The sequence below is a fragment of the Apiospora kogelbergensis genome (genome assembly GCF_038363985.1).
Source record: "Apiospora kogelbergensis strain CBS 113332 chromosome Unknown utg000006l_segment0_segment0, whole genome shotgun sequence".
Classification (NCBI taxonomy): domain Eukaryota; kingdom Fungi; phylum Ascomycota; class Sordariomycetes; order Amphisphaeriales; family Apiosporaceae; genus Apiospora; species Apiospora kogelbergensis.
Genome location: NW_027117423.1, coordinates 2035491 through 2056479, shown reverse-complemented (window position 1 = coordinate 2056479; position 20989 = coordinate 2035491). Strand labels below are relative to the sequence as shown.

Below are 20989 nucleotides of genomic sequence, written 5' to 3'. Positions count from 1 at the left end.
CCTGACATAGCAAGCTCTGGACTATGGGTTGTTTCACTGTAAGACGAGGCGCTTATGGAAGCAAAAGAATATATCGTTTTGCCAGCCGAAGCCAAATCGCTTATGATAAAGGGGGTTTAAACTGCGACTGCCTTCTGATGCGTTATGCTGAAGGGTTCAATACACACCTGTTCATACGCTTGCAAGCACACCTGTCCAGTGCTATTCCTGACACTTCCTTCCAATACTCCTCTTGTAAAGCAAAAATATGATGTTGTACAGCCCAATCAACCAAAGAACCTTCCGATAAGATGGCCAATACTTCTTGCCTTTGTTCATCCTCTTACTCTTCTTGTCAAATGAATACTCATGGGAGTTCTAGTCGGCCAATCCATAGGGATCGATCTCAACATCGATTTCCTTCTGTAGTAGTTCCGTGAGTGATGTTCCGTCCCGGAGATACACCCAGGCGCCGACAGCCGTGTCTTGCTTGGAGCTCTGGTCTTCACTAACGACCACATAATCGTAGCGCTTCGGGCCGGTCAAGGGCGAGGACAGCCAGATCTGCTTATTCGGAGGCTGCTTGTTGATGACGTAAACGCCATTCTTAGTTTTGATGTTCATGACACCGGACTGGATTAATGGCAGAGTGGTGGTTAGCGCATAGTTCAGTTCGCGGTGGAGGAGTAGGAGGAAGCAGGACATATAGCTAGGCAGGACTTACGCTATACTCGACGTCGATGTCGTCAGATGTGTCCTGTCGCTCCTCCAAATGCGTAAGAAGGTGGTCGAGATACGTGTCGGACAGCTCGTGGTACTCCTGGTCGGCGAGCTCGGCTGGCTTGGCGGTCTTCAGCTGTGCGGGAGTGAGAGGCTTGGCGGTTCGTGACGTCGTGGAGAACGGGGCTCGCGATACAGGTGTCGCGGGTGTGAATTTGGCGCGGGCATTCTGAGGTAGCAAGAACCGGGTGCTGAAGTTTGCCCCAGCCATGCGTCCCTGAAGGGTGCGACTCGCGAGGCGGCCCAGTCTACTGACGTTTGATCGGACCATTGCGACGAAGTTGGGGTGTTGTGATAACGAACTGCTTTATGGGTTCCGAGTATGTATGTCAAAACAGACAGTGGGATGGGATGAGAGTAATCGCCCTGTCTGGATACCTCGTCGACCTTGGGTGCAGAAAGATTGTGTCAATTCATACCACTCTCCGTCGGGAAGGATGATGTTTGCTTTTGACAATCGCAAGCAACTACCTGCAATTGCGTCAAGTCGAAGCTCCCCCAAAGCTCCATCGGCATTGTTGACTTAGCGCCCCCCCCCCCCCAAGAGAGCTGCCAGGCACTCGTCACTTCCCCGCTACTGCGCTACTACGGGCCCAAGCTCCCACCTGTCACCCCAAGACCCCAAGTGCTTGATTCAAGATACATGGTCTTCATAAAATCCATCACAAATATACGGCAGCTAATTCGATGGCCTACATCGTCGGGTTTCTGGAAATTACATGTGAGCCTGTTCGGCTATGCGATGGGAGCATAGTACCGCATGCGATTCTCAGGGTCCCACTGGGCCTTCAAGCGCCTCAATTTCTCCAGCCTCCACTCCTCCCACCCGTACATCTCCTGCAAGCTTTCCGTACCGTGGGCATAGTTCACGTACGCTCGCAAATGCTGCGGATCCTCGCTACCTTCCAGTAGGTGTTTCCGCAGTCTGCTGCCGTATTCCTGCGCCACAGCGTCGATGTCCGGGTTAGGTGTATACTGCACGTACGACGTGACGAGAATCTCGTCGCCACGGTGCGGGAAGGCCGTGCTCGCTTCGTCCACGGCCTGGACACCCTGTGTCGAATAGCCTTCGAGCAGAAAGAATGACCCGGCCAGCTCCGGTACTTGCCGAAACGTCTCGTCGATGTCATCGTACACCTGCCTTAAAGCAGCTGTGTTATACGACTTCAGGCCGATGGGGTAACGGATCGATGTTTTCCCGTACGCACAGCCGGCCGCGTCTTCGCTCTGGAACGTCAAGGCGGCCAGCTCAGGTAGCGTCGCTTCCCCTGCGTTAACCATGATGTGCCCGATCTCATGCAGTGGCTTTGCGTATTCGCGAGCCGTGTCGACTGGACCATCATAGATGATAGCATACCAGATAATTGGCTATAAGGTCATTAACACCATTTCCTAAGCTCCTGAAGCGTCCTGAGGTGAGTCACGTACGTGCTCCGGATCGATTTCCGCGACCTTGATGATATAACCCCAGTGGGTTACTTCGGGTGGCTGGGTTTTCATCATCTTGTTGGTAAGCTCGTAAAGAGCCTCGAGCTTATCGCCGGAGAAGACGAAGATCTCGTACGATATCTTGGGGTTTTTGACATCGTATATGCGATACTCCCATTCGGTGACAAGGCCGAAGTTATGGCCAGCACCCCGGATAGCCCAAAAGAGGTCTGGGTTTGACTCTTGGGAGACAGTTACAGCGTCGCCGTTGGGGAGCACCAGACGCGCCGAAACGATCTGATCGGCAGCTAGTCCGTACTGACCTTGCAGCCAGCCGTGACCTCCGCCGAGGATGGGTGCAGAAACGCCGACGCATTCGCAGATGCCCGTTACTTCAGAGATTGGTCAGATGAGATGGCCTGGGTTTGGGCGGGTCACTCGCCTGTCCGCTTTCCGGCAGCGCTCAAGCCGGCGACAACCTGCTTCACGTTGGCTCCTCCTCCGACTCTTGCTGTTTTGCCATCACCAGACACTCGAACGTGGTTTATGGCCCGGAAGTCTATCTGGATGGCATTTTTGGCAGCCGCGAGCGCCTCCGTTGCGCCGTGCCCTCCGGAGCGCGCCACGAACGGCATTCCATGACTGTTTGCATATCGGACCCAGAGCAGCAGTCAGTTTTAGTAAGCCAGACAATTCATTGATAGTGAAGTAAGTAAGATGGCCCTACCGCTTCTTGGACATCTCCCTCGATGGTTGCTTTCACGACAGCGACGACCTCAGGTGAGTGCCACTCTCTCCATCGGCTCGTCAGATTGGTAAAGGCAGCGTCGCCGGGAAGCACTACAAGGGCATCGTCGGAGAGCTTTGGGCCAAGCTCAGTAGAAAGAGCCATAGTTCAGAGTATGGAAAGAATTACTAAACCCAAACTGGCTATTCTGAGGGCGCAGTCAGCCGTCTAACCCATGGGGAGAAGGTCAGAATATATGATACCTTCAGAATGCGGCAAAGATGTTTGCCAGCAATCAATGCTGGAGGCATGCAGCTGCTAATTACGCAAACAGTATCAGAGATCTGCTATTGTCCAGTCAATGGTCGTGGCCTGGTGGGACGAGCTGGATGCAGGTTGCGGACCGTATATTGGAAAAGATGGCGAAAACATCTAGAAGGAACGTCATATCTGCATTGTATTTCCGTTGGGGGAGGACAGGGCAGTTCTAAAGGAGCGGATTGCTACCGACACCCGGATGTATCGTCCGGATATGTCACCCGGATGTTTCACCCCCACTTCCCCGCTCTCGGAAGGGATTGATCTTCTGCCATCGCTACGTACTATCGCTCTCTATGTGAGCATGCCCGTGGCGTTGAACACCCGGTTTGCATTGAGGAACTCCTTCAACGCGTTGAAGTCGCGGCACTGCCGAGGGAACCCGCTCCCGAGAAAGACGTTAGGGTCATTAATTGCCGGCTCGATGGTTGTGTCCATTGCACAAGTGATGATCTGGGCCAAGTAGTCGAAGCAGTGCGAAGTTTCAAGCAAGAGACTCTGCACCTGTGTGATGGAAAGCCCAAAACATCGATAGATAATGGATCTAATCGGTCGTGGATGACGTTGTTTAGCGAAAGTGCTTGCCCGATCCATAGATCGTCGTCTACGCCGCACCAGCCCAGGCTTAGAGTTGTATTGCATACTTATACCAGCTTCAGAGGTATTACACCAAAATGCGCTCATCAGTATTGTCTGCTATCTTCCTTGCATTCGCTGCTCTTACGGCCACGCTCCCTAGAGCTGGGCCCCTATTTTTGTTTTCTTCGAGCAGTGCATCGATACTCTCAACGTACTCGCTGTTTTTGCTGCAACGGACATTTTGACGGACATAGTCATCATGTTCATGCCTGTCCCGGTCATTTTGAACCTCCAAATGAAGACACAGAAGAAACTGGGCGTTACGAGCATCTTCATGGTCGGTCTGTTGTAAGTCTCCCCAACCCTTGAGTGAAACTTGTCATTCAGGGTTAGAAATCTGACTCTTAGTACAGCACGATCGGCGCCAGCATAGCAAGAATGTACATGTATCTCATCACATCGTACCAGGAGCTGACCAACCCGGACCTCATCGCCGACGTCACCCTTGCCCTTCTTTGGTCTGATATCGAAGCAAATATCGCTTTGATGGTGTGTTGCATACCCACTCTGGCTCCAGTGATCGGGAGATGCCGCGAGAGACTTATTCCTGGCCTCTTTACCCCTGCTCCCAAAGGGCTTTTCTCTTCCAACAAAAGCAAGGCGTCGGGCAATACGTACACAGAACTCTCAGACGTCTCGAAATCGAAGCCAACCCCATCGAGGGAAGCGTGGAATAATAGGGAAAACTGGGCAGAGGTCCCAGGAACCGTCGCCGCGGCCGGATATAGTGGCACAGTGAGGTTGAATACAGGTCGTGGGATTATGGCGCATACCGAGGTCTCCACGAGCTACGGGCCAGCCCATGATGTAGAGGCGGCTCGAGTCTAGAGTCGTTTTTCTTTCTGGAGACGGGGAACATATGAAAAAGTTTTGTTTGTAAGAGTCGATCGGATAGAACCAAGCATTCCCCTTGTATTATTTTTAGTCGGAAATGATTGAGCGAAAGAACGAGGCTTTCAGGACTGCTAGGTCTGTCACGCCTGTCTATACTCTAGGTCTTGTGGGTACAGAGCATTCTATTAGATTGACATATTGCTTTTAGCATAATGCATACTATAATAATCACATATATATAAATAGCATTTTCTTACATATCCCGGATCATGGCTATTATTTATAGCGCTGTATTGTTTCTTAAATATATGCTATAAGACCTCTTAAGAGGTAAGTAACTTTTAAAGTATTACCTAGTACTAACTCAGCTCTTCGTTCTAAACCAGTATAGCAGCCTCGTACGAATATATGTTTGATTTTTACGATAGAAAATGACGAGCCCGGGGATGTGAGCCTAGGGCGAGGATACATGGAGTTTGGGAATGTTGTTCGAACTACCGGTCTGTCTTTGTAGCAAATGCCCTAAGCATATTACCTCAACATGTGTCGTGGGGGGTTCTCTGACGGCGGAGCTGGGTTATATACCCACTGATATTTATTATAGAAGAACGTACTTGGCATCACGAAGCAATGGAGTCCACTGTGGTTTCGCCATCTAGTGCGTGTCCGCCAAGACCGATGGCACCGCAACAGCCACCTAGGCGTTTCCTCCTATAGCGCAGCAGTTAACACGATACGTCTATCAATGAACTAACCTGCTTGTCTCTCTTCCTTTTCACGCACATGCAGTTAGAGGAGACGTCGCTTGGTACGACTTGAGTTCTGTGGACGGCGATCCATTCCTTTCTCGGGGCCGCGTAGGATACTGGCCCGACACCAACTGCCAGATCGTTTGTAATTCAGGTGACAAACCCCACTGGCATGGTCTTGGCTCTTTGCTAATCTGGTTGTCCTGTCAGTTATACCTCATCATAGACGGAAAAGGTGTCAGGTTGTGTTCACGGAATGGCTCGGTTCGGCGGAGGCTTCGTAGTCATTCCATATGATAAGGCTGAATTTCCTCACAGGGGTAATATACGTATACGTTAAATATCAAGTGTTCGGCTACGGTGATTGGTCACATGTGTGGGTAAAACAAGGAAATCCACATTACTGACTATATGTAGATCTTTAAGGCTGCTGCTGACTTCATGCGGCATCGGGCGTTGGCAGTTGGGTCGCCGCAAGTAACACTGAAGCCCTCGAGAATAGAGAAGATGCAGCAGAGACTAAATGGTCTGCGGCAGCACACCCCGGCCACTATTCTTCTATGCCTGTGGTACTTTACTGTACAGGGAAGATTCCAAAAAGGCCAAACAGTGCAAGGTTGACTTCGGCAGGAAGCTGAATGGTATACTCTCAGCGCTGAAACGAGTGGAAGCTTCAACCCGTAGCACATCAACTGGTATTGCCACGTACGATCTCGACTGGCTTTCGAACCCGACGAGCTGGAACGAAGTTAATGGTGGAGCTCTTGATTCGAAGGACACTTAGGACAACTACATATCTCAATAGATGGTCAATAGAGGTCAACCGCACGCTGGCGACTGGAGGTCACGCGAAGAAGCCACCGTCTCCAGGGCCGTTAGAAATGGACGCTGGTAGGCTGAGTTGTTCCATGGAAGTATGGCACTTTTATGCAGTTGTGTCTGATGTTTTCCCTAATCCGGCAATTCTTGGGGCAACATGTATAACGATCGCAACCTCGCCAATGATTCATACTGAGCCATTCAGGGGCTTCTTCTGTCAAGGTGGTACGCCAGATGTGCGACCAAGATGTATGGCAACTCGACGACGGCGCGATGATTCATTCTGAAGTCAAAGCTGTTCATCTCAGCCAAGTACCATATATAAGTACGGGCATGCAGGCTGAATCACTTCAAAAATTCAGCTTGTTTCACTCAGGACACAATCAGACAGATGAATGGAATGTTACTGGTAGAAGTGTTGACTATTGCTCTCGTGAGTGAACCTGAGTCCTAGCAAACCCCATGCCATTTTCATAATGCCCTTCCATGAATGAAACAAATCACGTTCCCTGGTCCGACTTGAACCGTCACTTTCGACGGTCAGATGAGCGACAAATCTGAGAGCCGACATCGTCTGATGAAGATATACCAGTCTCCTTCGGCATATGCGACCCATCTTCTTTGACCATCTACTAATGAATCATTTCTCCGACCCAGCCTTCATGCGAAGCATCGACCGGAGTGCAGATGCCTCGGCCTCTTGGCGGGCAAGGCGGATCTTCAAATCATCACGTTCATCCTTGACACCCTTGAGTTCCATCTCCAGCTCAGTGATACGATCGATTTTCTTCTGTCGATACTTCTTGGCGGCAACGTTGTTGCGCTGCCGCTTGAGAGCCGTACCGGAGTCCACTGGCGGAGAGGCGCGTTTGCGCGAGTTTGTTTGTGTCCCCGAGGAGTCAGGGGAGCCTGATCCAGGGCTAGGAGAGTGTGAGGCGGCAAGATTAGGGGAAATGGATGGAGCAATGGAGGTTAGAGGGAATGCTGAAGAGCTGGTTGTTGCAGGTTGCTGCGTGTTGTCTGCAAGAAGTAATTGGTCTGGATTGCGTGATCAGCGACAACACCAACAACACGTTAGCAGTTTGTAGGGGTGTATTTACCATAGATATCATTCTGGAACACTTGTGTAAAATCAAATATGGTTTCTTGTGGGGGCTGAAGGCTTCCGGTCCATTGGGCACCTGGGACATCGAGTCCGAAGTGATCAATGCCCGTCAGCCATTCAGCAGATGTAGAGCCAGAATTGCCAACCTGGTCCCCAACCCCGTAGAGGGAGAAGTCTGTTGGCTCAAAGACAGAGATCTCCCAGGGCTGGAGACTATGTTGGCTCGCGTCCCACAATCCACTGCTGCGGCTGGAAGAAGCCGAGGCAGGATTGCGATGGCGCGAACTGGACGGTGACTGTTGATTGCTGCATTGTGATATGTTGTTTCGGCCTTCACTCAAGGCCGGGAGGTAAAACGGGTTGAATTCCTGGGTGATTGTAGTGGCGCCGTCGACTGCAGGACGGCGGGCAGATTTCTCCCGGGTACGATGATCTCGGGAGAAGGTGGGTGAGGAAGGAAGGGAAGATTCCACAACGGGGGGGGGGCCTGGGTCAGATCTCACTTTAAGGGAATCACAGCAGGGCGTCCGTGCGTCTTTTGAAGGGGGGTTCCCACATCCGACGCCGACGGACTGACTGACTTTCAGCTTTTGGATGGATCTGAGGTAAGCAGCAAGATAACCAACCATTCGACCATTTCGATGCACTGTAATTTAGGCGTTACACGCAACACTGCCTTCGGCCGAGTCCGTACGTGCCCCGCTACTTGAGCGTGCTCGCATATCATTACCTGCATACATGTCAATTGCAGGCGCCGGTCCTGATTGGTGCTCCGTCCCGAAGTAAGCCTGGGAGCCATCCGTCCCTCTTCCGACGCTCAAACACCGCCTCTCCGCGCATATTCCAACTCCTCTCCCCCCCTCGAAGGCGGTGTTGGCGCCCCGGTATCTACCTACACCTCCCAATATGATCAACGCCGTTTTGGTCTTCAATGGCCAGGGCCAACCTCGGCTCACCAAGTTCTACACACAACTGGTTTGTGACTGCATGCATCTCGCAGATACGCCGTATTGTGTTTTATTAACGCCCGGCGCAGGAGACTAGCATACAGCAACGCCTAATCTCGGAGATCTTCACCCTCGTCTCCAACAGACCCGACGGCGCATGCAACTTCCTCCCGCTGCCCCCCATCCTCGCTGCTTCCGGCACTTCGCATTCCGCCTCGGAACCGCACAACGACGTCCCCTCGCTCGTCACCTACCGCCACTATGCGACTCTGTACTTCATTATAATATCTACGTCGACCGAGTCGCCGCTGGCGCTGCTCGACCTGATCCAGGTCTACGTCGAGTCGCTGGACAAGCTGTTCGAGAATGTGTGCGAGTTGGACTTGATCTTCAACTTCGAGACCCTGCACTCGGCGCTTAGCGAAATGATTGTGGGAGGCGTGGTCATCGAGACAAACATGGACCGCATCGTATCTGGCGTCAAGGCCCAAGGTACCGTCGCGAAGAGACCTGTTAACGAAGCAAGGCCTTCGGGGCTTGGTGCGGGACTGGGCGGATCTTTCGTCTGGCCGGGGCGATGAACACATTGTACAGACACGCCGAGCATGGACAGGAGTTCCGGAGTTATTACATTAGAAGCGGTGTGTTGGGGGTCGGCGCATTGCAGCCTGGGAGCATCTCTGGGACTACTACCACGGCTCTTCGTAGTTTCGACACAATCGCATAAACTATCATTGGATATTGTGCCCAAGCCTAAAAACGCCCAGAAAATGCAGTGCAGGTATCTTATACATAATACAGTGTTCGGTCTGTTATTCAAGGGCTCGTCGTTCATTTCTCTTGGTGGGGGAGAAGGCTTCGGCAGCGCCCCAGAATTTGCTACGTATCTATCCCACGCGCAAGTTAGTCAATCAAGGATCTGAGCGCACTGAAGCATAGAAGGGAGAGGCTCACTCCTTGAAAGGGCTGCTGTTCGGTGTTCCATTCCATGAACAGAACGCTATACACTGCCACACCTGCCGTACGCCCAGATTAGCTCATGCTCGTTGGCGATGATTCGTTTCGAGCATACCCGTAACACTGAACAGCTGGGCCAGCTTGACGTATTTGTCCCATCTCGGTCGCATCGTTGCGAGCTTGACTCGCCGCTTGTACTTCCTCTCGAACCGGAATTGCTCTTTCTCGGAGAGCTTGGAGAAGTCGGGCGGCCAGACCTTCTTCGGCTTGAAGCGACCGTAGATGCCGGGGGCGGACACTCTGGCCGCATTGCGTATCCTGAGGGGTATCGGGCTCTCTACCGCCCTCCGCGCGAAAGTTGCGAACATCGTTGGGCGTGCTGGCGAAGGTCAATCGCACCGGTCGCCAAATAGAATGCTGTCGCCGCTTCTGGCTCGATTCGCATTTGAGCTTCACCCAAAGATTATGTGGCTGGAGATGAAGTCAGCCACTGCAAAGAGTCAAGCACTGAACCCTTCCTTGGCTCGAAAATTGCGGGGACGCCGGCCAGCCGTCAATAAGCGTCAATAGGCGGGTTCGAGGTTCCGCTGTCAGCGACGACTTGCTTTTGTGTCTTCATATTACGTCTCCACGAAGCAGCTGTATGATGCCTTTTTCTTTCATGCACGTTTCTTCCTGTTCGCATGCTCGATTCAATGCCAGATGCATATTGCACAACGAATTTGATAGTTGGGCGGGCACTCATCGTGGAGATGGATTCTGGGGTAATTTGTATATGTATCGCAACCCCCTATTGCGCTTAGGAATATATATCCTATTAACACACAGCCATTCGCTCGAACAGTGGCCTGAAATTACGAAGATGGATAGTAACCGTGCCATATGGCGGGAGACTTTGGAAGACAATATGTGCTAGGGAAGGCAAGGAAGTTATGGCAATGATGCTCTTGTGCGCTGTACAGATACATCAATTGAGGGGTTGGACATGATGAAAGCGTTGTATGGTATACCCCGACAAAAGATTCAGGCTAATGTCGAACTCTCCAGGTATTGCCATGATACTATATAGATTCGGCTTGTAGTATAAGATTCCGTAACATGGCAGCATCTGTTGAAGAGAAAAAACGGTACCAGCCTCCTTCTTGAGACGATATTCGAGAGCGTGTCGTGTGATCCGAAACTATGCTTCCCATCAACGCCATCGTAGCCCTCCTCATCGGTCACTTGCACGCCATTGCCGCCAGTGATGTGACCGCCAGGTTCGCAGCCCAGGTCAGGGTCAACCTGAACCAGCGGCACCAGACCATCGACGGTTTTGGGTTCTCGCAGGCCTTCCAACGAGCCGCCTGGCTACACGGCAAGCTCGGCCTGGCGCCAGAAAAACAACAAGAGATTCTGGACTTACTATTCGACCGCGAGAAAGGAGCGGGAGCCACGATCCTACGCAACGGCATCGGATCTTCCACATCGTACGACCACGATTTCATGAAGTCCATCGCGCCAACGTCACCGGGGATGCCCGACGCCGCGCCGGACTACGCGTGGGACGGGTACGACGCGGACCAGGTCTGGCTGACCAAGACGGCCCTCGCGTACGGTGGGCTCAAATACGTCTACGCCGACGCCTGGTCGGCTCCGAGCTACATGAAGTCCAACGGGAACGACTCCAACGGTGGCTATCTCTGCGGATCGCCGTCGTCACCAAGCTGCAGCGGCGGCGACGACTGGAAGAAAGCGTACGCGAGATACCTGGTCCAGTTCCTGCGCTTCTATCGCGAGCGGGAGGGGGTCGAGATCACCCACCTAGGCTGGCTCAACGAGCCCGACCTGAACCAGACGTACGCCTCCATGCTCTCCGACGGGTTCCAGGCTGCAGACTTTGCCCGGATTCTGCACCGGACCCTGCGGGACGAGGGTTTCGGCCACGTGCGGCTCGTCTGCTGCGAGGCGACGGGCTGGTCGCAGGGGGCCGCGATCCTCGCCGAGTTCCAGACGATGATGGCTTCGGAAGAGGAGGAAGCTGCTCTCCTTGGCGTCTACTCGGCGCACGCCTACTCAGCCGACTCCAAGACGCCTTTCCGGACCATGATCCCCAAGGTCTGGCAAACCGAGTGGGCCGACCTCGACGGCCGCTGGAACCCAGCGTGGGATGACCTCGGCAAGGCAGGCGAAGGCATCGGGTGGGCCAATAAGATCCAGGAGTCCCTGGTACTGGGCAACATCTCGGCCTGGCTGTACTGGATCGGCGCCGAGCCGACGCCGACCAATTCGGCGCTCATCCAGCTGCCATTGCAGAATAACAACAGTGACGCAACCTACAGCGTCTCTGGTCGCTTCTGGGCTTTCGCACAGTTCTCCCGCTTGGTGCGGCCTGGCGCGGCTAGGGTCGATGCGCAGGCCGATCGTGGATTTTTGAGAACCAGTGCCTTCTTCTCGGAAGAGGGCGGCCTGAACCAGACCGGAACCGTCAGTATCCAGATGATCAACAATGGACATGTCGATATTGAGGCGCAGGTTGTCGTGGAAGGGGCCGATGATGCGATACATGGCAGAAGCGAAATCAGTCCTGAGATCTGGTTGACGAACAACGAAAACAATCTAACCAGAGTTGCTTCGACCGCATCGCGAATCATAGACGAAAGCAGCTCAATATATTCAGGGTGTCCAGTGCTTATTCCCAAGAGATCCATGGTTACTTTGGTGCTTTGAGTCACAGCTCGGAGATCTCATGCAGATATCTGTAAACAATCGGGATTATAGTGCTCCATCATAGCCATAGCTGAATGTACTATAGTGGACAATTCAATACGTAAGCAGGCCTGATCATCACTGAATGATAAAAATATAGGTGCATTTGTGGGTGGTCATGCATGTGATATCTTCGTTGCGCTCTACTTCACTCTGCTCATTATAGATTCCGCGCCCCTCACGACGTCCATCTGTGCGGCGCGCGCCTTGACCGAGTTTAGCATGCTACGCTCGAAATCGTCGCGGGCGCGCAGCACCGCCTCGACCCAGCTGATCTGGAGGTCCCAGTAGGTCGTCTTGAACCGCTCAAAGACGTCGGCGACAGCCTCCTTGTCCGTCATGATGAGGTCCGTGAATAACTCGAGCACCCGCCACGTTTGTTTGACGGAGCTGCCCACGTCCGGGTTGGCCAGGCTGTCGAAGAACCCGAACGCCGTCGAGATGTCGTTGAAGATCTTGTCCTGGAACGGGTCGGTGCGTCGGAACTTGGCCCCCTTGTTGCGCACGCTGCTCAAGTAGCGCACTAGCAACTCCTCGGCAAATACCTCGGTGAAGATGTCGAAGAGGGAGAAGTGCAGGACGGGCTTGTAATCAGCCAAATAGTCCTCAAATGTGTTGACAATTTGTTTCATCGTCGCGCTCGTGTACCAGCCCGGCGTGAAGAAGATGGGCAGCGCGTCCTTGAAGTCCACAGCCATTACCAGCGTGACAAACTTGGTAATGCACCATGTACTAAAGTCGACGTATCCGTCTCGGAGCAACTCAATCTCGGTATCCGCCCTCTCCATGTATTGAGGAGACACAATAGGCTCGAACTTCTGCTTGAAGCTTGTCAGGTAGGCAGCGCGGCCATCCTCTTCCTGGTCATCGATACACGCAATCTGGTCGTTGGCAGTAGCAACAAGCCAGTCCTGCAGCGGCGTGAGACCCTCGAGCTCCGGGACCTTGCCCGTCTCGTATTTGATAGACTCTTCCTCGAGCATCTTCTGGAAGGACTGCTGGCGCCCACGCAGGCGGATAAACATGGCGTCTATCACTCCTTCGGCCACATCGGCTCGCTGCGAATTGCCTGCCGCGTCCACTTGTTCCCGCAGCATGCGCCACATGTCCACCAGATTTCGGGTGCGGAAGTACCCATACTCGTCACTATCCAAATTCGAGCCCTCCGTGTTGCGGTTCGCGAAATCCTTCTGCTCCTGGGCAAAGATTCTATCGATCCACTCATCGAGGAACTTAATGATAAGATCGCGGAAGCCTCGTACAAGCTCTTGTTCACGGTTGTCAATGACATGGGGTTTCAAATCCGCCTCTCCGAACCCTAGTTTCTTCATCTTCTTGTAATACTGCTCGGGCCAGTTGATAATGGCCAGAGTATTCGCAGAACTGGCTTCAGGGTCATCGATGATACCCACGAGGAAGTCGTGCATAAGTTGGTGATAAATCTCTCCATATGTCTTGAGAATCCTCCACTTCTTTGGCATCAAGGCGACCATGCCTTGCTTAACAGCATTGAGGTCGTTAAAATACCATTTCATCAACTTGGGCAGCCCCTCCGGGTCACCCAAGAAATCCTCCCTAACCTCATCAAACTGGTCCGAGCAGCTGATTTTGATGGCCAGAAGGAATTTGCCCTTGTAGCCGCGAACGGTCTTGGCACCATCTGTGATACTTTGAAATCGGGTGGCCATCTCTTTGTGGTCTTTGAGCGCTTCCTGCAGAGCCTCTACCCTCTGGTCGCTCTTTTCCTCCGCCTCGACAATCAGGGCCAGCCGTACCACCAGACTATTGTTGTCGGCAATAAGGAGGTTAATCAAACTGACCGAAACCATGCCGATGTGACCGTCGAACCAGTCGATTGCGTCGTCGAGACGCGAGAAGTAGTCCTCCAACGTGGACTGCAGGCCTGGGTCATCTGCGCGTCGGATCTGTTCTATGGCGTCGTCGCGAATATTCCGCAGCTGGGTCAGCTCGTAGTGGACGGCAAGAAGATTGGGCATATTCTCCGCATCGTCGTCGTCCTCGCGCAGCATGTTCTCGACCCCGTTGAGGCGCTCGTTGAACATCTCGAGGTTCTTGCGCATGGCCTCGACGGCCTGGAAGTTGCGGTGGGCCTGGGAGACGAGGTTGATGTTGTTGAAGTCCTTGATCATGATCTGGGACTCGGAGCATAGCCTGTCAATCTTGGTCATCTCCTCCTTGATGGCCTGCACCGTCTTTTGGCCGTCAGTCAGGCCATTCATGCCAGTTTGTATGGTTTCGAGCTGGTCGCGCAGGCTCCCGCGGAGCTGAGAATCGATGACATTCTTCTTTCGCGTGAACTCCAGCTTCATGGCTGGCAGCTTGTCGAGGTCTTCCGGATGCCGGAGCAGGTCGGCGAGCTTGACGGGCGGGGCGTCCATCGTGTCGAAGGGCAATGAAACCAATCGATGCCGACAAGGCAAAAGGGTGTTGGGTTATCTATACCATGCCAGGAATCTCGGGCAGCGTTGGCTAGCGGGTTGGGGGGTGGTAGTGTTGAGGAGCGATGCCGGGTGTCGATGCTGGACTAGGAGTTAAATAATGGAAATGATGTGTTTGAAGTCGCAAACGCCCAGCTGCAGCAACATCCTGTACATGGAGGTGGGAGGCGGTAGGCGGGAGGAGTGGGTTCGTCCCATGCACCGCTAGTACTTGGAAACTCAGGTGCCTAACGGCGGGGTGATTGGCCACTCCATAGAACAATTACCTGTCACCACCCCCCCTAAGCCCCCTAAACCCCCTAACCAGAAGGGATTCACACTTGGTTGTTCCCAGGATATTATTGTTTGTTGCTACTGAAGGAAGCTTATCATAACGCTTTAGTATTTACATCCGAGTTCTTACAACATCGGCTACAGGGGGTATGTATGTTTGGCTATTTCCTTATTTCGTTTTACGAAGTTTGTCCCGAATGCGACATCTCAATCGGCATCCAACCTAGCCACGGGCGGCGTGTCGTCGACTTGGATCCCGCCTCTTTTCTTCTCGTTGGAGTCCCAGAACGGGAGCCTCCAGCCACCCTCGTCCTCGGGCACGCTCAGCCAGAGTCGCATGAGGTGCCGCCGCGGCTTGCCGCTGTCGGGCCCGAAGTCGCGGTACGCCGTGCGGGCGTGCAGCGTGTGCGAGTTGGACACGAACTGGATGTCGCCCACGTCCAGAATCATGTGCAGCCGGACGCGGTGGCACGTGTCCTCGAGCAGCTGCGCCGCCTCTTGCTGCGCCGGGGACAGGGGCGGGATGATGCCTTGGTCCGAGAACCGCGACAGGCTCTTGACGAAGTACGGGTCCCACTTGCAATACACGCGTTGCTCGCGATCCGGGTTCGCCGGGTCGGGTGTCTCGAGATAAAAGACGGACGCCCTGATGTACGGGTCTTCGCCCTCGGACACCTCACCCTTGCGGTCGAAGTACCAGATGGGCTGGGTAAGTAGTTCCGCCACGTCGGGCCGCTCGGCTTGCAGGATGTTCCAGACGTGGTGGATCGAGGACACGTCGGACTCGCCGCCGAACTCGGACTTGGCGATGCAGAGCAGGCCAACGACGTCACAGTCGTCGGCGTGAAAGAACTGCCGCGCGTTCGTCCGGTAAATCCGGACCTTGTCGGTCTGTGTGCTGTCGTCGCCCAGGTCCTTGACGTGACCCAGAATGTGCCCGCGGCCGTTCTGCGAGACGGGGTAGCCGATGTAGGCCCCGAGGCCCATATAGGCCACGGCCGATTTGTGATTTCCCCATTCTCCTACGGGGAACCCCTTGTAAAGTATGAAGCCTTTTCCGTCCAACATCTCGCGGCGCATGGCTTGTAGCGAGGGTGCCAGGTTGGGGAGTGGGAAGTTATCTTTGGTGATCCCCGTCAGGGACTCCGTGGAGGACATGAAGTTGTCAGCCGCCTGTGAGATCTCGCTTATCTCGTCGGCGGAAAACTGGTGAACCCATCTCTCCGGGTTGTCGGAATAGTCTTCTGGATTCCACACCGTTGGACCTGAGATTGATTTGGGAAAGGAGTTGTATGGGTAGATTTTGCTGTATAAGGGGGGTGTTGACCTGGTGAGGGTTCGTTAGTAAACAGACTTGAGTCAGTCTGGGTCGCAATGCGATACGTACCTGAAGTCTTCAGACCGTCCGGGAAGACAATGCTATCTGGGTGTCTAACAGCCGTCTTAAGCTGTTCGATATGATCGACAGATGAGTCGGCTTCAAGCGCAATGGGTGCCATGTTGGGTATCAAGTAAGAGCAATGATTTTGTATGCAATGATGTGGGCGTTGTCTGGCACTGAAATTGTTTGACCGGTATTCGCTACATGAGGACAGCATGGGCGAAGCAGACGACGTATATATTGCACCACACCCCTCACATCTCGGCATCAGGCCGGTGATCACGTCTACAATGTTGAGGTATCACGAAATGCGCCAATTAGTCACCATGATTGGCTAATGTCGGCGGCCTTGGGGTAAGGTTTGGAGATGGGTAAGGGGTTCCGACAAGCACGCAATCTTGCCCCATTCACTCGACATCCCCCATGATTTCAGCTGAGATGAGTCGAATGACCCCATGGGAAAACCATCGGCTATTCTTGCGTGATGAAATTCGGGTGTAGAAGGATCGCCGGTGCGAGTAGTGACGCGATTGTGTCACGTCATCGGCGACTTTGAGCACGTAGTAGTAGTACGTTTGTGCGATGCCGTAGCCCCCGCTGGCGCACCGGGGTACGACCCGACAAAGCGTTTGGGAGAGACAGAAAAGCACTTCGTACTCTCATATTACTTCGTCAAACATTACGGGGTGGTATCTGTCTTTGTATGCCATGCAGATGAGCAAAGTGAACGTCTGGGACCCCAAGAGCTTGGACTAGTTGGAGTCAAGAGAGCCTAGTGCAGTAATGTAACCGTGTTATCTGCCTCTCTCAGGTAACAGACTAAACCCTACCTACATGCTCCTGATAAGCGCAAGTTCGTGTGTATTGGAATGCCGGCGAAATGGCGTTGCTATAGTATAAGCCAACTGGTTCGATTCCTGTCAAGAAAGATGCGGGAAGCCAAACGAACAAAACAACCCTTCCTGCTGGTGCGTACACACCTTTCTGTCGTCAACTGCGCAAATATGCGATACATGTAGAAACATGTTGTAGCAGTTGAATCCATGAACGGCCCAGGCCCCAGAAAGAAGGTCAGGATGCCATCTAAGCTTTTCTTTGCTCCATGCCTGCCTGCAATATCAACCGCGTCGCAGTTGGAAGAAGCCCTCTGTGGTCCTCTTTGTCCCTTGATTCCACAGCTTCTACAACTCGATCTTTTGTTGTTGATCTGGGCTCGAGGGCGCAATGGACTACAGACGAGAAGGTACTTCAGTCCAAAGCTCGTTCGCCCAGAGCCATTTGGCAACCAGACCGCTTTCCGCTACCGAAGATGAGCTGCATTCCTGTTGTACGCCTGAAAAGATGTCGCAATGGCAATCGTGGGCGTGTGAAGCATTCAGGGGAGTTGGAAGACAGCAGGACATGGGCAAGGCGAAGAAGGACATGATTGAAACATACACACAAATCGAAAGGTTGAGTCACTCCAAGCGCCTTCCACTGTTGCTGCAGCAGATTCAATAATTCTTGAGCGAGTTTAGGAGCCTCGTAGACCAGGAAATCCACGTTTAAGCTTTTTGTTTCCCAGATGGAATAATACAAGAAATTATTCCTGATGCTTTCTCCATCAACACTGGACGAAGAGCTCACAGAGGAAGGGAAAGAACAATGGTCATTATCTACAAGCCGACAAGACATAGGCGGCTGACCTGCACCACCAACAATCCCCATTGTTCTCCTGGGGCACTTTCCTGATAAAAGCACCGAGATCTGCCGATAATTAAACATTCGCAATGCCTGAGAGGGAAAGTGACCAACCAGGTAAGTCGCGCGCAGACAGATTCGCATTCTCTGCAGCCCCGGAAGCCTTGCCCAGACAACTGACGAGTATCAGGTCGTCCGGCAAGCATGCCACCCTCGGCCATGTCCAAGAAGGAGCTGTGGAAGAACAAGCTCGAGCGCAAGTCGCGCGCCGTCGACAAGGAGCTGGGCTTCGACAAGGTCACGGCGAAGAACGCCGACGAGTGGCTCAACGCCCGGGTCAGCCGCATCGCCCAAGAGAACCGAGAACGGTCCGACGCATCTTGGGTCCAACTCCAGGCCGGCTTGGAATTCCAGCGCAAGATGAGCCGCGGGGTCCTGCCCTGCTTGAAAGAGACGCCCCCGCTTCCCGGCAGCAGCAGCAGCAGCAAGATGACGAGCCGAAAGACAATGACGGCGGCTCGAGCCGCACAGCGATATTCTCCCGAACAAGACGAGGCCAAGCCATCAGCTTCACGATCGCATCGGCACTCTCCTGGGGCAGCGAAGCAGCAGCATTCGCGTCGCCAGTCGCCGAGAAATCCTACTCCGCCGGCAAATAACGACACGATGCCAGACGCAGACATTGCAGTTTCCGTCGAAGACAGACGACAACCAACAGCAACAAAACGCCGATACACACCAGCGCAGAACAAGGAGGGAGACTCGGAGCAAGATGACTCGCACAATCAAGGGCACCACAGAAAGCGTGTTCGAGCCGACCCCTCGATACGAATCTTGGCCCTGGCTGGGATTTCCACTTGGTAGATGGAAGCCGGCCTACCAAGTTACGGGGAAACGGAACCAACACTTGATGGTTCGGACTGAACGTAAACAAGGGTATACACAGAGCGAAGAAGCAAACCAGCTTACGACGATGATGATTGATGATGATGATGATGATGATGATGATATGGCATATGCGGTAGGGGCAGTACATTGATGCGCCCACCACGAAATGCGGATGGCATCCATAGCAAGCAAGCAAGCAATAACATATTGATTCTGACAATCTTGATGATGATGATGATAGCCACTGTGAGCTGCAGCTGAGTAACACAGGTAGAAGGTAGATGGCCTATTTATACTATTTATAGGGCAGTACGTATCTAAAAGCAGGGGTGCCCTGGCCGGCATGGCGGGGCTGCCTGCCGCCGTTCGTGATGCTAGGACGTAGACGGAAGTAGGGCTGAAGAGGACAAAAAGGCTCCAGAGGCTCCAAAGGCTCCAAAGGCTCCAAAGCTCGGGCAAGCTATGGACGACCCCTCCGTCATCCCCAAACACACCAGCCAACCAACTTGCCATGGCAGGCGAGAAGAAGAAGAAGAAGACCTCGGCCGACAAGGCCAAGACCATAGTCTTTCTCCATCCCGATTTGGGCATCGGCGGTGCTGAGCGTCTCGTAGTCGATGCCGCCGTTGGCCTCCAGAATCGTGGCCACAAGGTCGTCATTTTCACCAGCCATTGCGATCCAACCCACTGCTTCGACGAAGCCCGCGATGGTACGTTTCAAATAAATATACGCCTCGTTATAACGCCCGTCTTCCTATATCGACCTTGGCTGCAAGGAACAAGCGCTGACCGGCCATCAATCCCTCTCTACAGGCACCCTCGATGTGCGCGTCCGCGGCAACTCCATCGTCCCCTCCTCGATCCTCTCCCGCTTCAGCATCCTCTGCGCCATCTTGCGCCAGCTGCACCTGATCGTCCAAATCGCATACTTGTCTTCCGAGCTCAAAACCATCGCGCCCGACGCCTTCTTCGTCGACCAGCTCAGTGCGGGGTTGCCGCTCCTCCAATACATGTACCCGTCGGGTCGTATCCTCTTCTACTGCCACTTCCCGGACCTGCTGCTGGCCCAGGGCCGCAGCAGCTGGTGGAAGCGCGCCTACCGCATCCCCTTCGACTGGGTTGAGCAGTGGTCTATGAGCTTCGCCGACGCCATCGCCGTCAACTCCAACTTCACCAAGGGCGTCGTCCGACGGACCTGGCCCTCCCTCGCGGCCAAGCGCGGTGGTCAAGACGCTGACGCCGATTTCGAGACCGTCTACCCCTGCGTCGACACCAAGCCGAAAAAGAGCGAGACCGAAGACTCGGACAAGCCGTTATGGGGCGGCAAGAAGTTCCTGCTCAGCATCAACCGGTTTGAGCGCAAGAAGGACGTCGCACTCGCCATAAAGGCGTACGCCGGGCTGAGCGCGTCGGCACGCGAGGACGTCCGCCTCGTGGTCGCAGGCGGCTACGACAGCCGGGTCCCGGAGAACGTAGGCTACCACCGGGAGCTGGTCGAGCTGGCCGACTCGCTGGGCCTGACCAACACGACGGCCAAGACCATGGTGACGGCGCTCGAGGTGCCCGCCGAGATCGAGGTGCTGTTCCTGCTGTCGGTCCCCAACCTGCTCAAGGAGATGCTCCTGCATTCTACACAGCTCCTCGTCTACACGCCCGCAAACGAGCACTTCGGCATCGTTCCCCTCGAGGCCATGCTGGTGGGCGTCCCCGTCCTGGCTGCCGATACGGGCGGACCCGTCGAGACGGTCGTCGAGGGCGAGACGGGCTGGCTCCGTTCGCCAGCCCAGGTGGGCGAGTGGACCGTGGTCATGGACAATGTGCTCACCAAGTTGTCCCCACAGGAGCTGACCAACATGTCGCAAGCAGGCATCTCCCGTGTGAGGGATAACTTCGGCGATGTGCAAATGGCGGCGCGTTTGGACACTATCATGGACAAGGTCTTGGCCTCCAAGACAAAGCCAGGTTCCTGGGCACCAGTATTTCTATTCGCCTTGACTGGGTTGGGGATCGTGGGTGCAGGCTTGGCAATGCTTGCGAACCTGATCAACAGCCGTCGTCCGGAACCTGTTGTGCACGAACATTGGTGATGGAGGAGGACAAACCAGCGATATATGAATCTTTGAGCGGCTATCATGCCGTCACTCCGTAACACGAAGGACGCATACTGTACAAATAGTCAGAAACCATGTAACTATTATTGCTACTACTTATGTATGTATATCACTTTGCCGTCGATGATGGACGTATTTTCACTGGAAATCTGAAATCTTGCAAGCAT

At 53.8% G+C, this 20989-nt stretch overlaps 11 protein-coding genes across 11 annotated transcripts; 5 read left to right on the top strand and 6 right to left on the bottom strand.

Moving 5' to 3' along the window:
* Window positions 1-357: 357 nt before the first annotated feature.
* On the bottom strand, window positions 358-1030 carry PG998_009507 (uncharacterized protein; the record flags this gene model as incomplete). Its single annotated transcript, XM_066876323.1, has 2 exons — window positions 358-612; window positions 704-1030. 2 exons carry the CDS (start codon window positions 1028-1030, stop codon window positions 358-360), a joined length of 582 nt encoding a protein of 193 aa, XP_066728479.1.
* Window positions 1031-1494: 464 nt separating this feature from the next.
* PG998_009506 (FAD-linked oxidoreductase chyH) lies at window positions 1495-2822 on the bottom strand (the record flags this gene model as incomplete). Its single annotated transcript, XM_066876322.1, has 3 exons — window positions 1495-2127; window positions 2188-2579; window positions 2630-2822. 3 exons carry the CDS (start codon window positions 2820-2822, stop codon window positions 1495-1497), a joined length of 1218 nt encoding a protein of 405 aa, XP_066728478.1.
* A 1248-nt stretch (window positions 2823-4070) lies between these two features.
* PG998_009505 (uncharacterized protein) lies at window positions 4071-4699 on the top strand (the record flags this gene model as incomplete). Its single annotated transcript, XM_066876321.1, has 2 exons — window positions 4071-4159; window positions 4225-4699. The coding sequence occupies 2 exons, from the start codon at window positions 4071-4073 to the stop codon at window positions 4697-4699; spliced, it is 564 nt and encodes a 187-aa protein (XP_066728477.1).
* Window positions 4700-6913: 2214 nt separating this feature from the next.
* Window positions 6914-7690, bottom strand: PG998_009504 (Basic leucine zipper; the record flags this gene model as incomplete). The annotated part of the gene is made up of 2 exons (XM_066876320.1): window positions 6914-7193; window positions 7593-7690. 2 exons carry the CDS (start codon window positions 7688-7690, stop codon window positions 6914-6916), a joined length of 378 nt encoding a protein of 125 aa, XP_066728476.1.
* Window positions 7691-8284: 594 nt separating this feature from the next.
* Window positions 8285-8906, top strand: PG998_009503 (AP complex- mu/sigma subunit; the record flags this gene model as incomplete). Its single annotated transcript, XM_066876319.1, has 2 exons — window positions 8285-8353; window positions 8415-8906. The coding sequence occupies 2 exons, from the start codon at window positions 8285-8287 to the stop codon at window positions 8904-8906; spliced, it is 561 nt and encodes a 186-aa protein (XP_066728475.1).
* A 330-nt stretch (window positions 8907-9236) lies between these two features.
* PG998_009502 (uncharacterized protein) lies at window positions 9237-9650 on the bottom strand (the record flags this gene model as incomplete). Its single annotated transcript, XM_066876318.1, has 2 exons — window positions 9237-9253; window positions 9398-9650. The coding sequence occupies 2 exons, from the start codon at window positions 9648-9650 to the stop codon at window positions 9237-9239; spliced, it is 270 nt and encodes an 89-aa protein (XP_066728474.1).
* Window positions 9651-10464: 814 nt separating this feature from the next.
* PG998_009501 (uncharacterized protein) lies at window positions 10465-11991 on the top strand (the record flags this gene model as incomplete). Its single annotated transcript, XM_066876317.1, has 1 exon — window positions 10465-11991. One exon carries the CDS (start codon window positions 10465-10467, stop codon window positions 11989-11991), a length of 1527 nt encoding a protein of 508 aa, XP_066728473.1.
* Window positions 11992-12173: 182 nt separating this feature from the next.
* Window positions 12174-14429, bottom strand: PG998_009500 (exocyst complex component sec6 protein; the record flags this gene model as incomplete). Its single annotated transcript, XM_066876316.1, has 1 exon — window positions 12174-14429. One exon carries the CDS (start codon window positions 14427-14429, stop codon window positions 12174-12176), a length of 2256 nt encoding a protein of 751 aa, XP_066728472.1.
* Window positions 14430-14969: 540 nt separating this feature from the next.
* Window positions 14970-16261, bottom strand: PG998_009499 (uncharacterized protein; the record flags this gene model as incomplete). Its single annotated transcript, XM_066876315.1, has 2 exons — window positions 14970-16089; window positions 16146-16261. The coding sequence occupies 2 exons, from the start codon at window positions 16259-16261 to the stop codon at window positions 14970-14972; spliced, it is 1236 nt and encodes a 411-aa protein (XP_066728471.1).
* A 1766-nt stretch (window positions 16262-18027) lies between these two features.
* On the top strand, window positions 18028-18687 carry PG998_009498 (uncharacterized protein; the record flags this gene model as incomplete). Its single annotated transcript, XM_066876314.1, has 1 exon — window positions 18028-18687. The coding sequence occupies one exon, from the start codon at window positions 18028-18030 to the stop codon at window positions 18685-18687; it is 660 nt and encodes a 219-aa protein (XP_066728470.1).
* A 535-nt stretch (window positions 18688-19222) lies between these two features.
* PG998_009497 (glycosyltransferase family 4 protein) lies at window positions 19223-20798 on the top strand (the record flags this gene model as incomplete). The annotated part of the gene is made up of 2 exons (XM_066876313.1): window positions 19223-19421; window positions 19525-20798. The coding sequence occupies 2 exons, from the start codon at window positions 19223-19225 to the stop codon at window positions 20796-20798; spliced, it is 1473 nt and encodes a 490-aa protein (XP_066728469.1).
* Between the last annotated feature and the right edge of the window lie 191 nt (window positions 20799-20989).